The sequence below is a fragment of the Podarcis vaucheri genome, assembly GCF_965113315.1.
Source record: "Podarcis vaucheri genome assembly, chromosome: 12".
NCBI classification, from domain to species: Eukaryota; Metazoa; Chordata; class Lepidosauria; order Squamata; family Lacertidae; genus Podarcis; species Podarcis vaucheri.
Window position 1 is genome coordinate 37,830,450 of NC_138750.1, and position 19,524 is coordinate 37,849,973.

Below are 19,524 nucleotides of genomic sequence, written 5' to 3' on the forward strand. Positions count from 1 at the left end.
ACTAGGAATGTTTAATTCCCCATTAACCTCAGTGGGTGTATTGGACAGCTGAACTGAGTCAGTCTTTAGGGTATTTAGCTTTCTTTGTTTCTTGGACTGCTTCAGTCTCTTTACACTCAGTATCAATATTTTAGCTGTAATTCTTTTAGAAGCTCTTGTTCATAGAAACAATCCCTGCATATAGTTTTAGAGGACTTATAATTAACAATGTATTTTATTTCAGAATTCCACAAAAAGTAAAAACAATTTCTGAATTTTCAAATGCTGTAGATTATGCCTTTGAGACAATGCCTTTCGTTGGTTTTGCTGTCTCTGTAGGTTACAGGCCATGTGTCACAACTAACGCTTTGTCTGGAAAGCTCAGTTTCTCCCCTTCAGTGGTCCCACCTCTTCCCCCTGCCCTAGACAAAGCCTAACCAATGGGTCACGTGACACAATAATCCTAAAAAAGAGGTAACGGTCTATGGGATAAACGGGATGGTTTAGAATTTCTTTTGCTTCTCCTTTTAGTCATTGTCATTAAGACATTGTCCTCCATGTATTCAAATGTCATTCCAAACCATCAGCCCACTTCAACTCAAACAGCCTTTTATGTCCAGGCAGACCACTGGCAGACCAAAAAGATTGTTCAGTGGAAATCTGCTGCTTATCCTAATCATACAGTGAGCACAGAGCAAGGAAAGTTCTATCTTCTGCAACACAAATTCAGGAGCATACATGAAACAAAAAAACTCCACAAATTGTGCCTGATAAGAATCTTAATACTACCAGAATCTAGTAGCCTGTATTAAGATATATATTTAAATCTAAGTATTATTCATTAAAACAATCATCCACAAAATTGAGGATATTTTGCTTTTAGTCAGCTCCACATGGTTAGATTAGCAAACCTTAACTGCACATTTCATAAAGCAAACATAAGGAAAATCTCATTTGAATTTCTGTCACAAAAGGTCCTCCCCATCTATTGTCAACGACCCCTCACCGCCTGTTGCCTGGAGCAGTAGGGTGTGTCATTTTAGGGGGTGAAACTTAATTTTTGCAAATTTCTTCAATGAGGGGTCTTGTGATTGGACAACATTTAGTTTCGTAAATCGACATTTAATTAAAAAGCACATAAACTGCTCTCCGATTTTTATTTCACCTTCTGAAAATGTCAGGTAATGCTATAAAAATCTTAGTTTGTCACAACATTACCTTGTAATCATAAAACAACATCAGAAAGTAATGACATCAGCTAATAATAAATTTAAACAAGTTTCATCAAATCTTGCTTTGATTCATTCTCAGACATCAGCCACCTACTTGCTTCTTGGCCTCTGATGTAGCCCTCACATTTTTTGTGTGTATGCACCCTTCTTGCTGCCTTTGTGACTTGTTTCACATACACCTTTATAGAATGAGAATAACAGGGCCACTGTGGAACTTGCATGAGCTCATCAATGAACTTCTTTACTTCTGCTGTAGTAAGTTTACATGTCAAAGGAGGTTCATATACTCCATCAGACCAGACTATCAGCTCCAACAGGGACAAAGCACTGAGGTTGATGGAAGGTTGGATGTACAGAAAGATCTCCCAGTGTGTCATCATCTCTGCTCTTCAAGTCAACAATCTTTTGGAACCAGCTTTCCTCTCCTCACTGTCATCTGAGCACACGAGTGTCTGGATTATCATTTTGCTAAATGCATACCATGGTGAGTGCTGGGTGGCAAAACAGCATCCCATACAGCCTTCTTTTGCAGCTGAAAAGTTCTATTGGCCTTTCACCCCCAAGTGCTTTACTCTGATGTTGAACAAGCAGAGATAGTACACACAAATGATGTATTCCACTATTGCTCTTAAGTTGTTGAGGGTTTTGCCTTTAACATCATGTCTTGAAACCCATCTGTGACAAACAGTTGCTACACACCTTGAATGGCTCACCGGACCAATTTCAAGACAGGCCCGATCCATGAGAAATTTTCTTGTCCTTATGGCCTGTGTGACTTGATACCTGTATGCCTGATCAGCAGGCAAATCCTTTATGACACTGTCACTCAGTGGAGTAAGAGGTTCTCCAATTGAGTGTTTGGTGAATGAAGGATCAATGTCAAGTTCTGTAGCAGTGTCTAGAATCTTGCCAATGTTACCTGTCCAGTTGCTGTCCACTCCTACTGAGTACTGTGATCAAGTGTTACAGGGGTAACTCATTCGTGTGGAGGGCACAACTAACAAGATCAGCTTATAATGAAGCGTGACCTCTACCCAATGCATAGTATTATCCTCCCAGCCAGTGTTAACATTTGTAGAATCTCCTCTAATGGCCTGCAGCCTCTTATGAATGCCCTTCTTCTTTATGGAATCTACAAGATTATTAGCAGTAACTTCAGCTAGTTTTTCTCTCTTTGAGCCTCTCCAGATGGAAGCGGTAGAGATTTATTCTACCTGGCTCACTGCACACAAAATGCTGTTCTGTGATGATGCTGGGGATCTACTGATCTGAATCGTCTGCTTTCAGCATAACTTTAGTTATATCTTCGTAACTGCAAAAGAAGATGCAGTCAATTTCACTCTTCTGACAAAGATAATCAAATACCCAATCCAGGGATTTCATAACTTTTTCTTGAGCCCTCTTGACTTTATTATTTATATATATATATATATATATATATATATATATATATATATATATATCTCCCACCCATCTGGCTGAGTTTCTCCAGCCACTCTGGGTGGCTCCCAATCAAGTGTTAAAAACAGTACAGCATTAAATATTAAAAACTTCCCTGTACAGAGCTGGCTTCAGAGCATTGTAATCAACTACAAGTCTCTTCTTCAGTGATCAAGCCAGCACATAGGCCAACACCACATCTGATGCTCGGCATAGCAACATTATGTATTTCTAATGTGTTGTATTCTGTCTTTTCATTAGAAGTGGAATGCATAGTTTGTTTTCCTAATGTAAATTCATCATTTCCATCAAGGCCATTAGCTATTTGTTCTTCATTTTCATCAGCAGTGAAAACAATTTCATTTGATGGTATTGAAGCCTCCTGCTTACTTCTCTGCTTATATTCCGCAAGCCTTCTTTAGTCTTTTTGCCGCTTCCACTTTTTGACTTGTCTGTTATGCACTGGCAGATTGAGCAAGCCAATCTGATGTGGTCCAACAGAACCACTCTTCTCTCCTCTGTCCTTTAATAAAAGCAAGTTGCTTCATAGGGATCTTCATTTCCTTAGGGCATGTACAGTTAATGTGAACTTCCTTTCTGCAACCAGCATCTGCCGGACAGCCAAATTCAGGGCAGAGGGAAAAAATATACACTTGCAATTGAGGATGTCAAAAAGCTTGTCAAGTTTTGAAGGGAAAGCCTCTTTGACATCTAGCTTTTCTCTACCAAGAGACATGTTTTTGGCCTGCTCCTAGCTCTCTTGGATCTTCTTTAAGATTGTGACTCATGAATTTACAATAGGAGTGACAAAAGAACTGTTTACTTGTTCCTACTTTTCAAGCACTTGGAGTAAAGGCCCTTGCAAGACAGGCTGCTGCGTAATTTCAGACATAAATAAATTCTAATGATGGTGATGGTGATGATGAAGTCCCCAGTGTTGGGAACAGGGGTGCTTTAACATTTTGCCCCCTACTGCGTTCCTGACCTGGATCAGAGGGCCCATACTTGCAAGTTGCTTTGGAAAAAATGTTTCCACAGAAATGAATGTGACCTCTTATTTTGCAATGCAAATTGCAGGAGCCAGGAGATGCATCTGGATGAGAACCACAATGGAGGGCAAAGAGATAAAGCCCCTTAACCCCATGCTAGAGTTCTGATCTGGATTTGTATGTCTGTGCTGGCAATCTGTGGAAAAGAATCCTCCCACTCAAGGGCAATAGTACAGTTAAAGTCATATGCAGTTTGGACCAGAGAGTGACTTGCCCAAGCCACCCACTAACCTTCATGGAAGTGGGTGGCACTGTGGTCTAAAACCACTGAGCCTCTTGGGGCTTGCCAATCAGGTTGGCAGTATGAATGCCTGCAAAAGGGTGAACTCCCATTGCTCTGTCCCTGCTTCTGCCAACCTAGCTGTTTGAAAGCATACCAGCACAAGTAGATAAACTGGTACCGCCGAGGAGGGAAGGTAAAACAGCGTTTCTGCGCACTCTAGCACTCGTCATGGTGTCCTGTTGTGTCAGAAGCAGTTTAGTCATGCTGGCCACATGACCTAGAAAGCTGTCTGCAGACAAATGCCTGCTCCCTCAGCCTGAAGCGAGAAGAGCGACACAACCTCATAGTCGCCTTTGACTGGACTTAACCATCCAGGGGTCCTTTTACTAATCTTCATAGCATAAAGACTTGAGAATGAATTTCTCATGTGCAAACACGTGCATTCCGTATTTCAACAGTACTATTTTCTCTGACAATAATTCTCTAAGGTATCAGGCTGAAGTCTTTGCTAACTCCAGTACCAGAACAATTCTATAACTGATGATACTAGAGGTTGAACCTGGGGCTATGCTTGAACATTGAACTATATGCAATAGTCAGTTGGGACTAAAATACCATGTGGGTAAAGGCTATGGGAGTGAAGGTGTTAAAAAAGCACTCCCCAATCAATTGCACCAATTTATTCCAAGGCATAGGATTATGACAGCAGAAACCCTTGCAATGCTCTGCAAACTGTGCATAAATTTCATGTGACATAAGGATATTGGTCCCAATAATGGTATCACATCTGTGTGGGTTGACACAAAGTGAAATTTCACCTCTTGCTTCCATTACATTTAACCACAGCAACTAATATAAATCTTGCAATTCAAGATGAGGGTATTGCTGTATTTGATATGCATAGTAATTAGGATATTTTCTACCAATTTAATGCCTTTGATGCTAACAAAAAAGACAGTAGTAAAACATCCCTGAAAGCATTATGTTGCTGACAGTTTGAAATTAGGGCTCTAAAAATGCTAATAGCAGCCAAAATAATCTAGGATCTCACAGTCCGCTTTATGTCCGCCTCCCTAATTTAACATTTTACAAAATGAATGCAACAATTTCAGCTACATTTAACATTGCTGTCATTGGATTCTAAGACTCAGATTGCTTTCAGCTGCCCACCACAACTATATCACATAAGCCTTTTCACTAGCTCCAATTAATGCAGATGCAGTATTAGTGAAATAATTAAATATTCATGAGTAGACATTATTTGGAAAGAAGATGCATGAGAAATTAGGATTGGTACAGTACATGTTCAATACTAAGACACCCCATCTTCTTAATTACAGTGTGTGTACGCACACACATACAGTGGTGTTTGCCTCACTCTAATTTACACACACACACACACACACACACACACACACACACACTACATTTTGCAGTATATAATTGCTATTTCCCCCTATGTCTAAATGCTTACTTTTACACTAACCTTGGGAACCTGAAGAAGAGAAAATGCTATAGCCTGACTACAATGTTTAATTATATTAAAAATACAGTATAGAAGTGCAGGTCACTGGTACCAAGGGTCAGTCTAATAAAACGTGTTCATGCAGGCTGACTTCACTATAATGATTGAAGTGCTATGACCCAGTGTTGGTCAAATTGGGAACAAATTACACAATGTTTAAGCTGTTCCTGGAGATTCAGCGGTGATGAGGCACAGAGGTTAGAAAGAAACAAGGAGGTGAGGAATTAGAATGACTTCTCAATACTCTCTGACACAGACACTGCTGGACTATGGCACCCCCACAGCTTGACTAAAGGAAATCCTGCAAAAATAATGTAGCTACACAAGACTGCTGGGAAGAGTGCCTTACACAGTTTGCAAAAGCCAGAGGTGAACAGGCATGCTAGTAAATGCTACTGAGGGAATGGGGGCGGGGGGGGGGAGAGATTCAGCTTATGAATTCAGCTTGTGAAAACACATCTAATCACATATGCAAAGTGGTCAGTTAAGAAAATTCTTTTAACAGGACATTCCCAGTGTTTGGATATCACCATGCTACTTCTTTAGTGCTTTTGCTGTCATAGTGATAATCATACTGCTCACTAAATGTAAGCAATAATAGAAAACTGAGCTTATTTGCAGAACCACAAAATCTCTCTGCCCACACTTATGCCACTTTGTGAGGAAGAATGGCAGAATTCTGAAAGTAAATTTCTAGATTGCTTGAATGCAATCTAGAAATTGCATTCAAAATTGCATTGAGTGCCTGTGGGAGAAGTAAAAGACACAACTCCACAGTGAAGCTGAAAGACACAGCTTTGCTCAGAAATGCAGTTTCTATAATGAGATCATAATAAGGTTATACTATATAAAAATAATTATTCATAAAGTAATAATAGAAACATGGGAATCTGTGACTTAATAATTAGTGGGTTGGATCCAGGGTCAGACTTTTGATTCGGTGGAGGGTCCCCACTGTTGGGTGAGGTGACTTTGTTGATTTCCCCTCTCCGTACAACCTCCACCAACCCTCTGGAACAGTGTGGGAAATGGCACTAGGAAAGAGTGTGGAGTGGCAAATATATGCCTGCAACAGTACATCACTTGAGTGGAATTCTGCTAGGAGAAAGCTCCAGCTCTTGGGTTGAACAGAGTCCCTCTGAACATGTTTCAAAGAGTGACTTTTTCTCACATCTGAGTAATTGCTGCCTGCCTATATACATCCAGGATTTCAAGTTCAGGAGTCTAGCTTTCCAATGGGCTTAAGCCCCCTCACCCCCCTCTCTATTTGCAAATTAAACACTACTTTATATAGGGTCTTCATATAAAGTGTGCTGTACAATCTTTGGCTTGTATCTGACAGTTTTAACCTAGGTTTCTAACATACCTATGGAAGCTAGGAGATCAAAGATTGCAGGATTATCTTTTAGTCCTACTCTTTATTTTATTTTATTTGCTTGCTTTTCTGTTAGTCCTACTCTTTATTATTATTTTCTCTATGTCTATGGATATATATTTATCTACCAACTAAAAATAAACTTTCATGCTTTTGGCTCTAATACTTAAAAGCTTACATCACAATAAATCAGTTAGTCTACAAAGTGACAAGATTCCCTTTGTGTTTACTTTATCCATTGTTTTTAAGATGCATGCAGTTGCTCCTTTCAATAGTTACTAACCTGTCCTTTATTAGGTATACTCATTGAGGATGTCATTTTAATGACCCAGAAAGTAGAGTAAAGGTTATTTAGGGATTCATGCTGCTGCTACCAGGAGATAATCTTGTCATCTGTAGAAATTAGGGGTGCTTCCTGTTCAAACACAACACTACCCCGCTATGGGATGTAGGAAAAACAGGTACAAAACATGCATGCTGTCATATGTGAAAAATCACATAGACATATATTTGGCAACAGTTTTCCTTTGTTCCTAAGATCAAATTCCCTCCACCTCAAATTAGGCAACTTTTAAAAAACCATGACTTGATGTTTGGAAATCTGTTGGGTTTCATACTCAAGTGTGGAGCTCCATCAGCAGCAGTTTATTCCATCTGGGTGCAGTAGTTTCTGTATGGATTTTTTATTTTGAAAATATAAGCAATTTAGTGACACCAGGTTCCAAATGTGCTTTATCACAGAAAAATAGGTGTTTTGGTCATCAAAACCCTATATACATTCTGACCATTTTGTGTTGTATTTGCAAACCTTTCAAACATCCACATTTAAAATGTACTTGCAAGGGTTGATCTTTCATATTAAAACAGGTACAGTTGAAGAAATGCCTATAGGGATGCCACTTGGAGGAAAAGTAAAAATTAACTAGGCAACAAACTTGTAAACAAGCTAGGCAGCCTGATTTCTTATACTGTAGAATCTTAAACCTTTCACTGTAGAGAAACATGTGACATAATTGGGACAGTTTACACTAGCTGATATTCTTCCAGAAAGCTATTGTCATTATTTTGTAGACTGCTTTTACATCACCACCACTTTGAAAACAACCCAGTGCTGGTATCAGTTTCAGATACAGTTCATGGAGCTGCAACTAGCTGGCAAGATTTATTTATACTTTCATAAATAAGTATATCCAATAGAAATTGTCGCAATTATGATGCAATTAATTGTTTCTTTTCAACTGAGTATAGCAGAATTAAGTACTCTTTCAATTAGATGTACTTAACTATGTTATTCTATGCTATCAGTATGAAACACTTTACGAAAGTCTCTTTTTTTGTAAGCAAAGATACGATAGCAGGAATGCTTGTTCCAAAATGTTGAGGTGGTATTATTATTATTATTATTATTATTATTACATTACTATTAAATTTGGATATCACCCTTCATCCTATGATCACAGGGGTGATCTACAGGGGTGTGGCTTACAACACAGTAATACAAAATGAAAACCCAAATGCACAACAAAAACAAGAACAAACCAACAACTCATTCCCTTTATGAACAATGACAATTGTCATAAGGAAGTGGCAACATGACAATTTTGGGTACCTTTGAGAAGGAATACCAACAGTACTCAACTAACACCAACCAAAAAAAGGATTGAATTCACATAACACAAGAAGTCTAAAGAGTTGTTAGATACACTGGGTTAGAGAAACATGGGTACATTTTAGGGCATCCTTAATTCTTCAACAACTGAAGATGGAAAATGAGTATCTGAGAACTGAGTACCCCAAATCCTTATTCCAGGCTTCTTATTGCAATAATTGACATTCAGGCACATTCCACATAGCACTTTGAAACTGCAATGGATCAGCTGGCTGGAGAATACATACTCTGGGTCTTTTTGTGCTGGATGCAATATCCCTGAAATTGAAGCGTATCCTGACAGCAGATGTTTAGATTCTATGTAATGAGGAACAACTACCTTTGATAGAATGCAATAGCACCAAAACAAACTGGTGTCCCAACATCAACTTCTTTTGTCAAGGTGAAAGATTGCAATGTTCAACCTCCACAATTGCAAGCAATTATCCCAACACTTCTCACTCAAGTCTTGCCAAGCAAACCCAAGTGCTATCTCTCATATTTTAACTCATAACAAGCAAAGATTTCTGTATTTAATGATCATATTTTCATAAAGCTTCTAGTCAGCTTCCTGTTTGCAAGTTTTCTTATGGGCCTACTTTAGGACCCCTCAAACTAATTTTTATTGGAGACCTAGCCCATTCAGTTACACCAAGTCCTTAACCAACCTTAACATTTCATACTATGTCCTCTGCTCCTATAAACCTCACTTTGCCTTTATATCCTTTCCCCACACAACATTATATCTCATTATGCTATCAGCAGCCTACCATCATAAGTACCTATGGGTGCTGCCTCTCCTGCTACCGCTGTTTTAATATGTAAAAACACTGCGCAATCGCTGTTGATCTATTTTGTCATAAGGATCACTGTAACGGGAAAGCATGGAACTCTCTTTTCCCATGTGTGAGGTGCACTGACATGGATGGGGAGGGAGGATAAATCTAATCATGCTTAGAGCTAGCTGTGGGACCTCAAAATGCCACAGGGTGTTGTATCCTATTTTTTCCACGAAACAGATCTGCCATACAAAATCCACAGTTAGATGAATAAATTATTCCATTTAAAAAGGGGGTTTCATACTGTACAAGGTGGAGGAGGAGGGAGAAAACTTTACTTAAAAACAACCACCACTTTTTGACTCTTACCTGAATTATTTGTGGGAAATCAACATGTTCCTCAGTGCTTCATGTTTGATAGACCTTTGCCATAAATATTGTTTTTTCCAAAGACTTTCATGCTTTCTCCTCCCTCTGCTTGTAATCTTACATTAGGTACGGAAAAAATAGAAGACACTGCAGGGAAAAGATCGAATTCAGGCATTTAACTTTTAAAGTTTTTAAAGTTTCAAGGCACTAAAATATTCACTCCCCCCACAAACTTAAAAGCAAGCAAGAAAAAGCCAGCAACTTATTTTTAAATGGAAAATTGTGATCCAACATTCTTATGAAATCAAGACAAGTTCCCGTGCTATTCTTTCATCCCAGGCCAGGGAGTTCTTGCAATCAGCCCCTAAAGACACTTACTAATGGCTTGAAAGAACTGTTGAGACAGCCCCTCCCCCTGCTTTTCAGGAGCTACTTAAAGACCTGTGTGGCATAAGGAAAAGGCAGAAGAGGAGAATTCAGGACACCTTATGCAACCAGCTCCTGATTACATTGCCAATAATAAGAGAGAATATACTATTTCTGTTTTATTGGCTGCTGCCATTCAGGACCTACTAACAGTGCTTGCCTGACTTAGATTCTCTTGGAGTAGCACCTAGCCGTGTTATTTGTTTCTTCATTTTTAATCTCTTTCTAAAAATAAAAAAATCTAAGCCCCAAATGGCAGGGTTCTTAATAAGGTGGTAGAACCACCTTTGATAGCAAAAGGCAACAGGCACATATACAATCTTCGTGCTGGGGTGCCACAGCCTTAAGATTGCAGAGAAGATAAATGCTACCTGATCTTAGGAGCAAAAGTCAGCATTTCCACTCAACTCAGTACAGGGGTGGGGCTCTCTGTCTGCTTGCATGGGCCTGCATTGACCCGTTTTATTTATTGTTTGGTTTTCTCTTTGGCTCTGCCCACTTCAGCCTCTGGCTCCACCCACTTCCACCTTTGGAACATGGTACTTGGACATTAAAATCCAGCCCTCAGGCCATGGATTAAATTAATAAGAGTAGCCACAGTAAACATTACAGCTGATTTATGGAGTGTCACCACAAGGATGGGATTCTTTTTAGCAATGTGGTTGTATATGCCATAATGTTTACACTGGCTCCAGTGACTATGGCCTTAGCTCAAGTTCACATTAAATAATCAGTTCTAAAATGTGTTTGCAAATTCATTACAGGATATTGGATATCTCCAACTATAAAAAAGAAGGACTGTCCACTTGCGGAGTTCTTCACAAGGTCTCTGGGTTAGAAGGAACCGAGTGTATGTGTAGATGAATTCCACGATGAAAGGTCATCATCTTTACCTTTAACATTGAAAAATGTGCGTGGTTCCTTACTAGTATTATACTGGATATACTGCACCCACAATTAAAATTAATGCAACATTTAAGTGGGAAATATTTTCGGGTTCATAGAGAAAGCATCACAACTAGTTACCAAAATCACCTAGGTTCTAGCCACCAAAATCCCATCAATTCACAGTGTAACCCTTTTTTTGCCAAAATATACTTCATTGTTTTTTAAAAATATGATTGCAATTTCTATCCATGCATACCAAATGAAAACAATTATAGTATTTGATACAGGGATTGTCCCTTCTTGCATCTTTATTTATGCTCCATAATGATTATCTGCTAGACACAGAAATAGTGTTTCTGTAACTCTAAAATTTTACTGGAGGCATTTAGCAAAACCTTGCCTTAAAATATAATGATTTTTCATCTTTATTCTCCTCCTTCAAAAGGTTTCACTGCTCCTGATGTTTAACGTTATGCAAAGACGTGTTTCTGCCAATGAATATCGCCTTATGGTTATGCTTCTGCAAATAACCTGCTGTGAGCTGATAAAAGGATTAATGCTGCCAAAATTCTTAATCTGTGAAATTACAAATTAAATTCTCATATTAAAAATACCACCCTGAGGTATTTTTTGTGGTTTTAATTCCCCTCTGGTGTTCTGCATACATTGTGCTTGTTAATGACTAGGACAAGACTGTCTCTGTTGGCAGCCTGCTGCACAGTGATAATGTGTAGGCATTTACTTCACAGATAGAACCGGATTTAACCACCAACTGATAAACTAAGTGGCAAGTGGGTAATAAGTCCATATTAACTGAAAAGTATTACTACAGAATTCAGATTCATGGACTATCAAAATCCTGGCTAGACTAAAATGTACAGTCAGAAAGGATTGAGATGTCACCAATGTAGAGCGATATTAAGTTATCGTCTTTTAAACTGACTAAAAACAAAACACCATTGGTATTTTTGTTGTCTAAGTACTCATGAACTAACAAATTAGACTTCCAACAAGATAGCAGACTTCTCAACAAGCATCATTAAATTGCACCTGGGTACTTTGGAAAATTCTGATTAAATCATGCAATAGGCAAAAGACCCCATGAGTCAAGAAGAGGGAGTACTTAGTCCCTCAAACTGGGGCGGGTTGAAGAATGGAGCATTTGTCTGAAATAAGGCAAAATGCAATGTCTAATTACTGGATGAAAATTTTTCAGTTCCTGAAAATATGAGCTTCTACTAGAGTAGATGTGTTGTTGTTTTTTGAGGAGGGAGGGGAAGAATAGTATGTTTATGTGAATTAGAAAAACTAAATCTTAATGAGATCCTTTATACCGGTAGTTCTTAGCTGCATCTCTAAGAGGAAACTTTGGGAACACAGGAAAATTGGAAGCTGCCTTATACATACTATTAGTTCATCTAGCATATCTCCAGAATTTCAGACACAGGCCTATCCCTACCTGGAGATGCCAGGGATTGAGAGTACCTAAAGCCCATCGACTTCTGAGATCCTTCTCTGACTTTATTTTCCAGAAAATCTCTTTTGGTATCCAGGGGCAACATAAATGGAGTGTGTGTGTGTGTGTGTGTGTGTGTCACTGCCATCATAGAAAACCTGTGAGATAGGCTGAGGCCTAGGAACACATAGGCATAGGAACAAGAGAGTGTTTAAGTAATTAAATGACAGCTGATTAGCTGCAGGGTTAAGGGAACATAGAAAACTGTCATGCTTATTGAGTCAAGAGTACAGTGGTACCTCGCCAGACGAATGCCTCGCCAGACGAAAAACTCGCAAGACGAAAGGGTTTATGGTTTTTTGAGTTGCTTCGCAAGACGATTTTCCCTGTGGGCTTGCTTCGCAAGACGAAAACGTCTTGCAAGTTTGTTTCCTTTTTCTTAAAACCGTTAATACAGTTGCGACTTGACTTCGAGGAGCAACTCATAGCACGCGGTGTGGTAGCCTTTTTTGAGGTTTTTGAAGACTTTGGTGATTTTTGAAGCTTTTCCAAAACTTCCTTTGCAGTAATTTGGTAAGTTAAACTTTTAAAACTTTTTTGGGGGTTTTTGGATTTTGGGTTGGGGTGTTTGGAATTCAAGGACTTGGTGTTGAGAAGGGGTTTGCAAGAATCTGGAAGCTTGTGTGTTTTTTTCCTGCATTTTTATGATTTTTTGTGACCATTGGGGCACTCTGCTGTTGTTAAAAAAAAAGATTTCTGGGTTTGGATTTCTGTGCGGTGGGTGGCTGGGGGGGTCAGGGAATTGTTGAGAAGGGGTTTGCAAGAATCTGGAAGCTTGTGTGTTTTCTGGGAGGTTTGGTGCTTTTGAATTTTTTGGATGTGAAGCACTGATTTTTTTGGGGGGGGGTTGCGAAGGTAGGAGCTGTGCTGCCATGGGGCCCAAGAAGACTGCTGCTGCAGAGGCCGGCGAGAGGAAGAAGGAGAAGGTAACGCTGGAAATGAAGAAGGAGATCATCCGGAAGCACGACGGTGGAATGCGTGTGACAGACCTCACCAGGGAGTACGGGAGGAATCCATCGACCATCGGGACCATCCTGAAGATGAGGGAGAAGATCCTTGCGACTGATGCAGCCAAGGGAGTCACCAGGATCGTGAAGAACCGCCCAGCTGTTCTGGAGGAGGTGGAGAAGTTGCTGCTCATCTGGTTAGAAGAGAAGCAGCGTGCAGGGGACACAGTGACTGAGACCGTCATTTGTGAGAAGGCCAAGGCCTTGCACGCAGACCTCGTCCGGCAACAGTCAGGAACCTCAGGTGAGCCAGAAGTCTTCAAGGCAAGCAGAGGCTGGTTTGACTGGTTCAAGACGAGATCTGGAATCCACAGTGTGGTCAGACATGGAGAGGCTGCCAGTTCTGATGCTCCTGTGGCTGAAGACTTTGCAGTGGAGTTCCTGGAGGTTGTGACGATGGAGGGCTACATTCCACAGCAGGTCTTCAACTGCGACAAGACCGGGCTGTTTTGGAAGAGGATGCCCAAAAGTACTTTCATCACTCAGGAGGAGGCCAAGTTGCCTGGCCACAAGCCCATGACCCTGCTCTTCTGTGCCAACGCAAGCGGTGACCTGAAGATCAAGCCCCTGCTGGTGTACCACTCGGAGAACCCACGGGCCTTCAAGAAACACAAGGTCGACAAGGAGCAGCTGAGTGTCATGTGGCGATCCAACAGTAAGTCTTGGGTCACACGTGTGCTGTTTGTGGACTGGGTCAATCTTGCTTTTGGCCCTGCTGTCAAACAGTACCTGCTGGACAACGACCTGCCGCTGAAGGCTTTGCTTCTGATGGACAATGCTCCTGCTCATCCTAAAGGCCTTGAGGAAGACTTGTTGGAGGAGTTCAGCTTCATCAACATCATGTTCCTGCTGCCTAACACCACGCCACTGCTCCAGCCGATGGATCAGCAGCTCATCGCCAATTTCAAAAAACTCTACACCAAGGAGCTTTTCAGGCGATGCTTCGAGGTGACTGCACCAACATCACCCTGCGGGAATTCTGGAAGGACCACTTCAACATCGTCACCTGCTTGAAGATGATCACCACAGCCTGGGACGGGATCAGCCAGAGAAATTTGAATTGCGCTTGGCGCAGCCTGTGGCCGGACTGTGTGGCACCAAGTGACTCTGATGCACCAGAGTCAACAGTGGTGCAGGACATTGTTTCCTTGGGGAGGACCATGGGCCTGGAGGTCACAGAGGAGGACATCAGTGAGCTGGTGGAGGAGCAAGACCAGAACCTGACCACCCAGGAGCTGGTCGAACTGCAGGCAGAGGTTGCGCAGGAGCAGGCCTCGCTGGAAGAGGAGGAAGCAACTGAGGAACGGCTGTCCTCCAAAGAACTGAGGGACATTTGCCATAAGTGGAAAGATGTGCAGGCTTTTGCACAGCGGCACCACCCTGACAAGGACCTGACACGTGACCTTGCAAACACTTTTGATACGAGGGTCATGTCGTCTTTCAGGGAGGTGCTGAAAAGGCGGATGAAGCAGCAGACCATGGATAGGTTCTTCAGCAAGAAGCAAAGAGTGGAAAAGGAACCTTCTTCGAGTTGTCCCCCAGAGTCTTAGAAAATGTACTGTACACTTTGTTGATTTTTAAATGCTTTTCCGTCATGTTTAGAAACTTAAATTATTGTTCCTTCAATTTTTGAAATGCTCTTTACAGTATGTGTGACTTTAAAGAGCACTTAATAAACTCTTTTTTTACCAAATTTGGCTTTGTTTGGACTTTTTTTGACCATAGGAACACATTAATTGATTTTCAATGCATTCCTATGGGATTTCGTGCTTCGCAAGACGAAAAATTCGCTAGACAAAAAAACTCGCGGAACGAATTAATTTCGTCTTGCGAGGCACCACTGTACTGGTTTAACTAGTTCACTGACTGACAGTGGCTCTCTGGGCTTTCAGACAGGAGTTTTTCTTAGATGTGCCTGGAGATGCCAGAACTGAACCTGGGAGTTTTTGTTGTGGAATGTAATCCACTGGTGCAGTCAAATGCAACATTCCTTATTTCCCTAGAGTGGGCACAGGCAGGGGGACATCCAGTCAGTGTAACTTCCTGTTCCACTGGTCTGGAGCTTCTTCCCCCTGCATGTGACCTGGGAGATGGGCGTGCCTCTGGCTGACTCCATAAAAGAGCAGAGTCATGCAGCCATTTTCTCAGGTCATCTGTTTTGTCTTTCTATTGTCTTGCTGTTCTTTTGCTGCCATGCTGCTCTCTTGCAGCCATTTTTTTTTTTTTGTCTTAATGTAATTTTGCTGTCTGCTGGCTCTTAGCCAGCAGCCCATGAGTTCCATCTCCATATGAGATAAACTCACAGTTTCTTTGTGTAACTACCAAGTAAAGTCTGCCTTTCAGGGATCAAAATCGTGAACTGAAATGTGGGTAAACTTTTTGTTACTTTACTCAGAAACACTCTTGTGTCTTTATTTTTTTTAAGAGAGATCAAAGGGGACACCAAGAAATAAACTTACCTAAGAGATTCAAACGAATCTGCAAACTAGCTTCCAGCTATATTGAGGGGAATTTGCTCTGCTCCATCACTTACTAGCGTGAGTGAAGGAAGGATAATACTTATTCAATATATCCTTTCCTACTACCCTTAACATCCCCACATTGGTATGTAAGGCACATGCTCTACCACTAAGCCATGGCCCTTCCCTATTGGAGCAATTGGGTCCCATAAGTACCACATTCCACAGTGCCCAAGGGCTGATTTCATACACATATCATGTCAACAAGTTGCGCTGGCTGTTCTCAAGTACACACTTATGCATACAAATGTTAATACAAGAACTGGGTAGTTAGTTTTTTCACAGCAATTGTCATGCCTCCATGATCACAGAACTTTCTGTAAACCAAGTTATTTGCTATTTAGCGCACACATTAGATCTGTAAATGCCTAAAAAGCTTTGCAACTAGAGATGTAGAATTTCTGAAAAAACTGAAGTTATATTTGAGGGAACCTGTTTTGTTTCCTGTTCCCCAGCCCCACCCCAAAATATGCAATTCTTATTTTTTTTAGCAGATCAAATGTCACTTTGTTGCTTTAGAATTCAAAGTGTTGGTGCTGACCTTTAAAGCCCTAAACGGCCTCGGTCCAGTATACCTGAAGGAGCATCTCTACCCCCATCATTCAGCCCGGACATTGAGATCCAGCGCCGAGGGCCTACTGGCAGTTCCCTCATTGTGAGAAGTGAGGTTACAGGCAACCAGACAGAGGGCCTTCTTGGTAGTGGCGCCCACCCTGTGGAACACCCTCCCTTCAGATGTGAAGGAAATAAGCAGCTATCCTATTTTTAAAAGACATCTGAAGGCAGCCCTGTTTAGGGAAGTTTTAATATTTAATGCTGTATTGTTTTTAAACACCCGATTGGGAGCTGCCCAGAGTGGCTGGGGAAGCTCAGCCAGATGGGCGGGTTATAAATAAATTATTATTATTATTATTATTATTATTATTAAAGGAACCTAGCCTTTTGTCAGTTTATGAGCAGGCAAAAGCAATAAAAGCAGGAAAAACCACCAGCATTACAGTAAAAAAAGGAGAAAGTTAGTATATATTCTATTCAACTAAGTCCTACTCATTGAAATTAGTGAACCTAAGCTGGTAAAGTCTACTAGCTTCAGTAGGTCTACTATGAGTAGGACTAGGACTGAATACCACTCATGTTTCTTTCAGTCCTCCACAATGTTAAGCACTCATTTCCATTAACAGAGTTGGAAAATTGGGGGAAGGGACCAAGACTCAGTGAGTACTACATAAAATTTAATCAGTGTGATTTCCTGAGCTATGACTACCAGTTCCTACTTTTTCATATTTGTCATCATATTTATCATGTACTTCTAAAAACTGAAGTTTTACCCAGACTGAAACAAGCTTATCTACCCTTTCACATTTCATAGTCCAACATTTTTCCCTTTTTTTGGGGGGGGGGGGAGAGAACAAAGAGGCTTCTGGGGGGAAATGTCCCCCATTCCCCCACCCAGGCCCTCACATATCTAACTGCAACAGGTCTGAACAAGCCTCGTTATTTCTCCAAATGGGCCTGAGAAATCCAGATAGTATAGTGCAATGGGGTTGAAAGAGAAACGTAACTCACTAAGCAAACGTGACCAGTTAAAAAGGTACGTCCTCAAAGTGAAATTGATTTACACCAATTTCATATTGGTAAAATTATACCTGCCACCTCATTCAATGTAAATATGGCTTTGCCTGAATGTGCTGCAATGACTTTTTAAGAACACTAAAATCAATAAAAAAATCCTTGCTAGCTAAAAAGAAAATTGGCAGCATCTTGTTGGGATCATATTACTTATAATAACGTTAATACATTTTGTTTAAAATGAAAAAACAAAGGACAGTATTTGAATGTTGAAAGCATCCTCAAGCTATAAGAAAATGAACTCAAGTTTATCTTTCATATGTTTAAATCCTGCACATTAATCAATTGTGTGCTTTGTGTTCTTCAGTCTTTTAAATACAAAAATCTTTTTAAAATTGTTATTATTTTGGCATATATAATGTTTGAGAATATCAATGGATTATTGTCCCGTGCACTGCAGCATGTTAAAAAGTGGTGCATATTATGAAGTAAAAAGCACTAAATATGTAAATTATATTTCCCTCTCCCTTCCTTTCTTTATGGCATTTCAAATAATTCTCTTTACTGCACATATAATCAAATACAAAGATAGATAGCTACATACTGCACAGTAGAGATAGCAAGGGAGAGTCCATTTTTCCTGTGTCAAGCAAAGTATGGAATTTGAACTGCAGAATCACACACACACACACACACATTTCATTGCCTTTATTCTATGTGGATGTTTTGTTATACTCACTGTCAGTTAGTTCCCATAGCCGTGGGGGCAGGTCACTGAAATACTCGTGGCTGAGAGCTGCCTGTGCTGACAATCTGTTCTTTGGAAAACACTGGAGTAATTTGGAGGCCAGATCCTCTGCATGATTCACATAGCTTAGCCTTAAACATAAGCAGAGAAAAATTAGTGAGACAACAAATAAAAAAAGAGAAACTACTCTCACTGGTTATGCCATATATAACGATATCAAGGAAAGCAGAAATATAGAGCCAGGTCCATGTACCTAGCCAAATTCCATCGCTGTATCTTACATGGCTTATTCACAGCCATTGGCAGTAGTAATAAACATTAAAATTTATTGTTTCACTTTAGTTACTGTCCTTTTAGTTGTTAGCAGACATTTTTGAAGTAAGCAGAGTGCAGAGACAGTGGCTCCTTGCCTTTCAAGATGCTACAAAGCCAAGGACCTTCACCTCTCTGCTACAGTTACTGTAGAAATTCAGTGTCCTCTCAACATTCCCCACCCAACATCTCACATTTCTAAGCAGAAATCTTTGTGGAAGACCCTGACTGCAAAAGGAAGGGCATCTCATCATCTGTGCTTTCTGGTGAATGGAGGGGAAAGCATATAAATGCCCTAACCTTTACAGACCCCCCTCCATTCTTCTATCATCATGTTTTCCCAAAGCATAACACATCAAAACCCTGCCAACTGCTCATTCTGTTTGCTCCAGATTTCCCCTGAAGCGAGGGGTGCCTACTGATTTATGGACACCAATGAAGTGATGGGAGCTCACCCTATGGAACACAGTGCTCTGAAACATACCTCTCGATCCCTCAAATTGTGAAATAAACTTAATTCTGAAAAACTGTGGAATACCTTTTCAAGTAAATCTATTTGCACTTGATGTAGCAAGAAATAATTTTAGTTTTCTTATGAGATTGGTTTTAGACTGAGATAGGCTTTTGTTTTTGTTTTTACGACACAGCCTGACATTTTGTTAGCCTGCTCTTGAATTTGTTGGTATTTCTATGTAGGCTACAGTCAAGCCATGAGTTTCTCCATCTGTATATGTATGTTGGAATCTGGCTACGTTATTGTACTTAGTTCCCACCAAAATAAATGGAATAATAATCAGCTTTCATATTGATTTCAATGGGATCTCAATGCAATTTATTTATAGGTTGGTCCTGTAACTATTTACTCACAAATTAAGTGCCACTGAGTTTAACTGAATTGTTGTAGAGGACATATAGTTTTT

The 19,524-nt window shown here is 40.4% G+C and overlaps 1 protein-coding gene and 1 long non-coding RNA gene across 16 annotated transcripts in view; one reads left to right on the forward strand and one right to left on the reverse strand.

Moving 5' to 3' along the window:
- The window catches only part of LOC309515908, a 304,876-nt gene that overhangs the window by 233,662 nt on the left and 51,690 nt on the right, over positions 1-19,524 (forward strand). For all 10 annotated transcript variants that reach the window (XR_014212705.1, XR_014212706.1, XR_014212707.1 and 7 more), the window contains one exon: positions 18,997-19,150. This is a non-coding gene — a long non-coding RNA (uncharacterized lncRNA). The remainder of the gene's footprint in view (positions 1-18,996; positions 19,151-19,524) is intronic.
- Positions 1-19,524, reverse strand: part of CDK14 (cyclin dependent kinase 14) — a 241,054-nt gene that overhangs the window by 45,843 nt on the left and 175,687 nt on the right. For all 6 annotated transcript variants that reach the window (XM_082194166.1, XM_082194169.1, XM_082194168.1 and 3 more), the window contains 2 exons: positions 18,284-18,423; positions 9,620-9,766 (listed from right to left, as the gene is read on the reverse strand). In XM_082194166.1, the coding sequence (XP_082050292.1) occupies positions 9,651-9,766; positions 18,284-18,423 (256 nt within the window). In that variant the 3' untranslated portion in view covers positions 9,620-9,650. The remainder of the gene's footprint in view (positions 1-9,619; positions 9,767-18,283; positions 18,424-19,524) is intronic.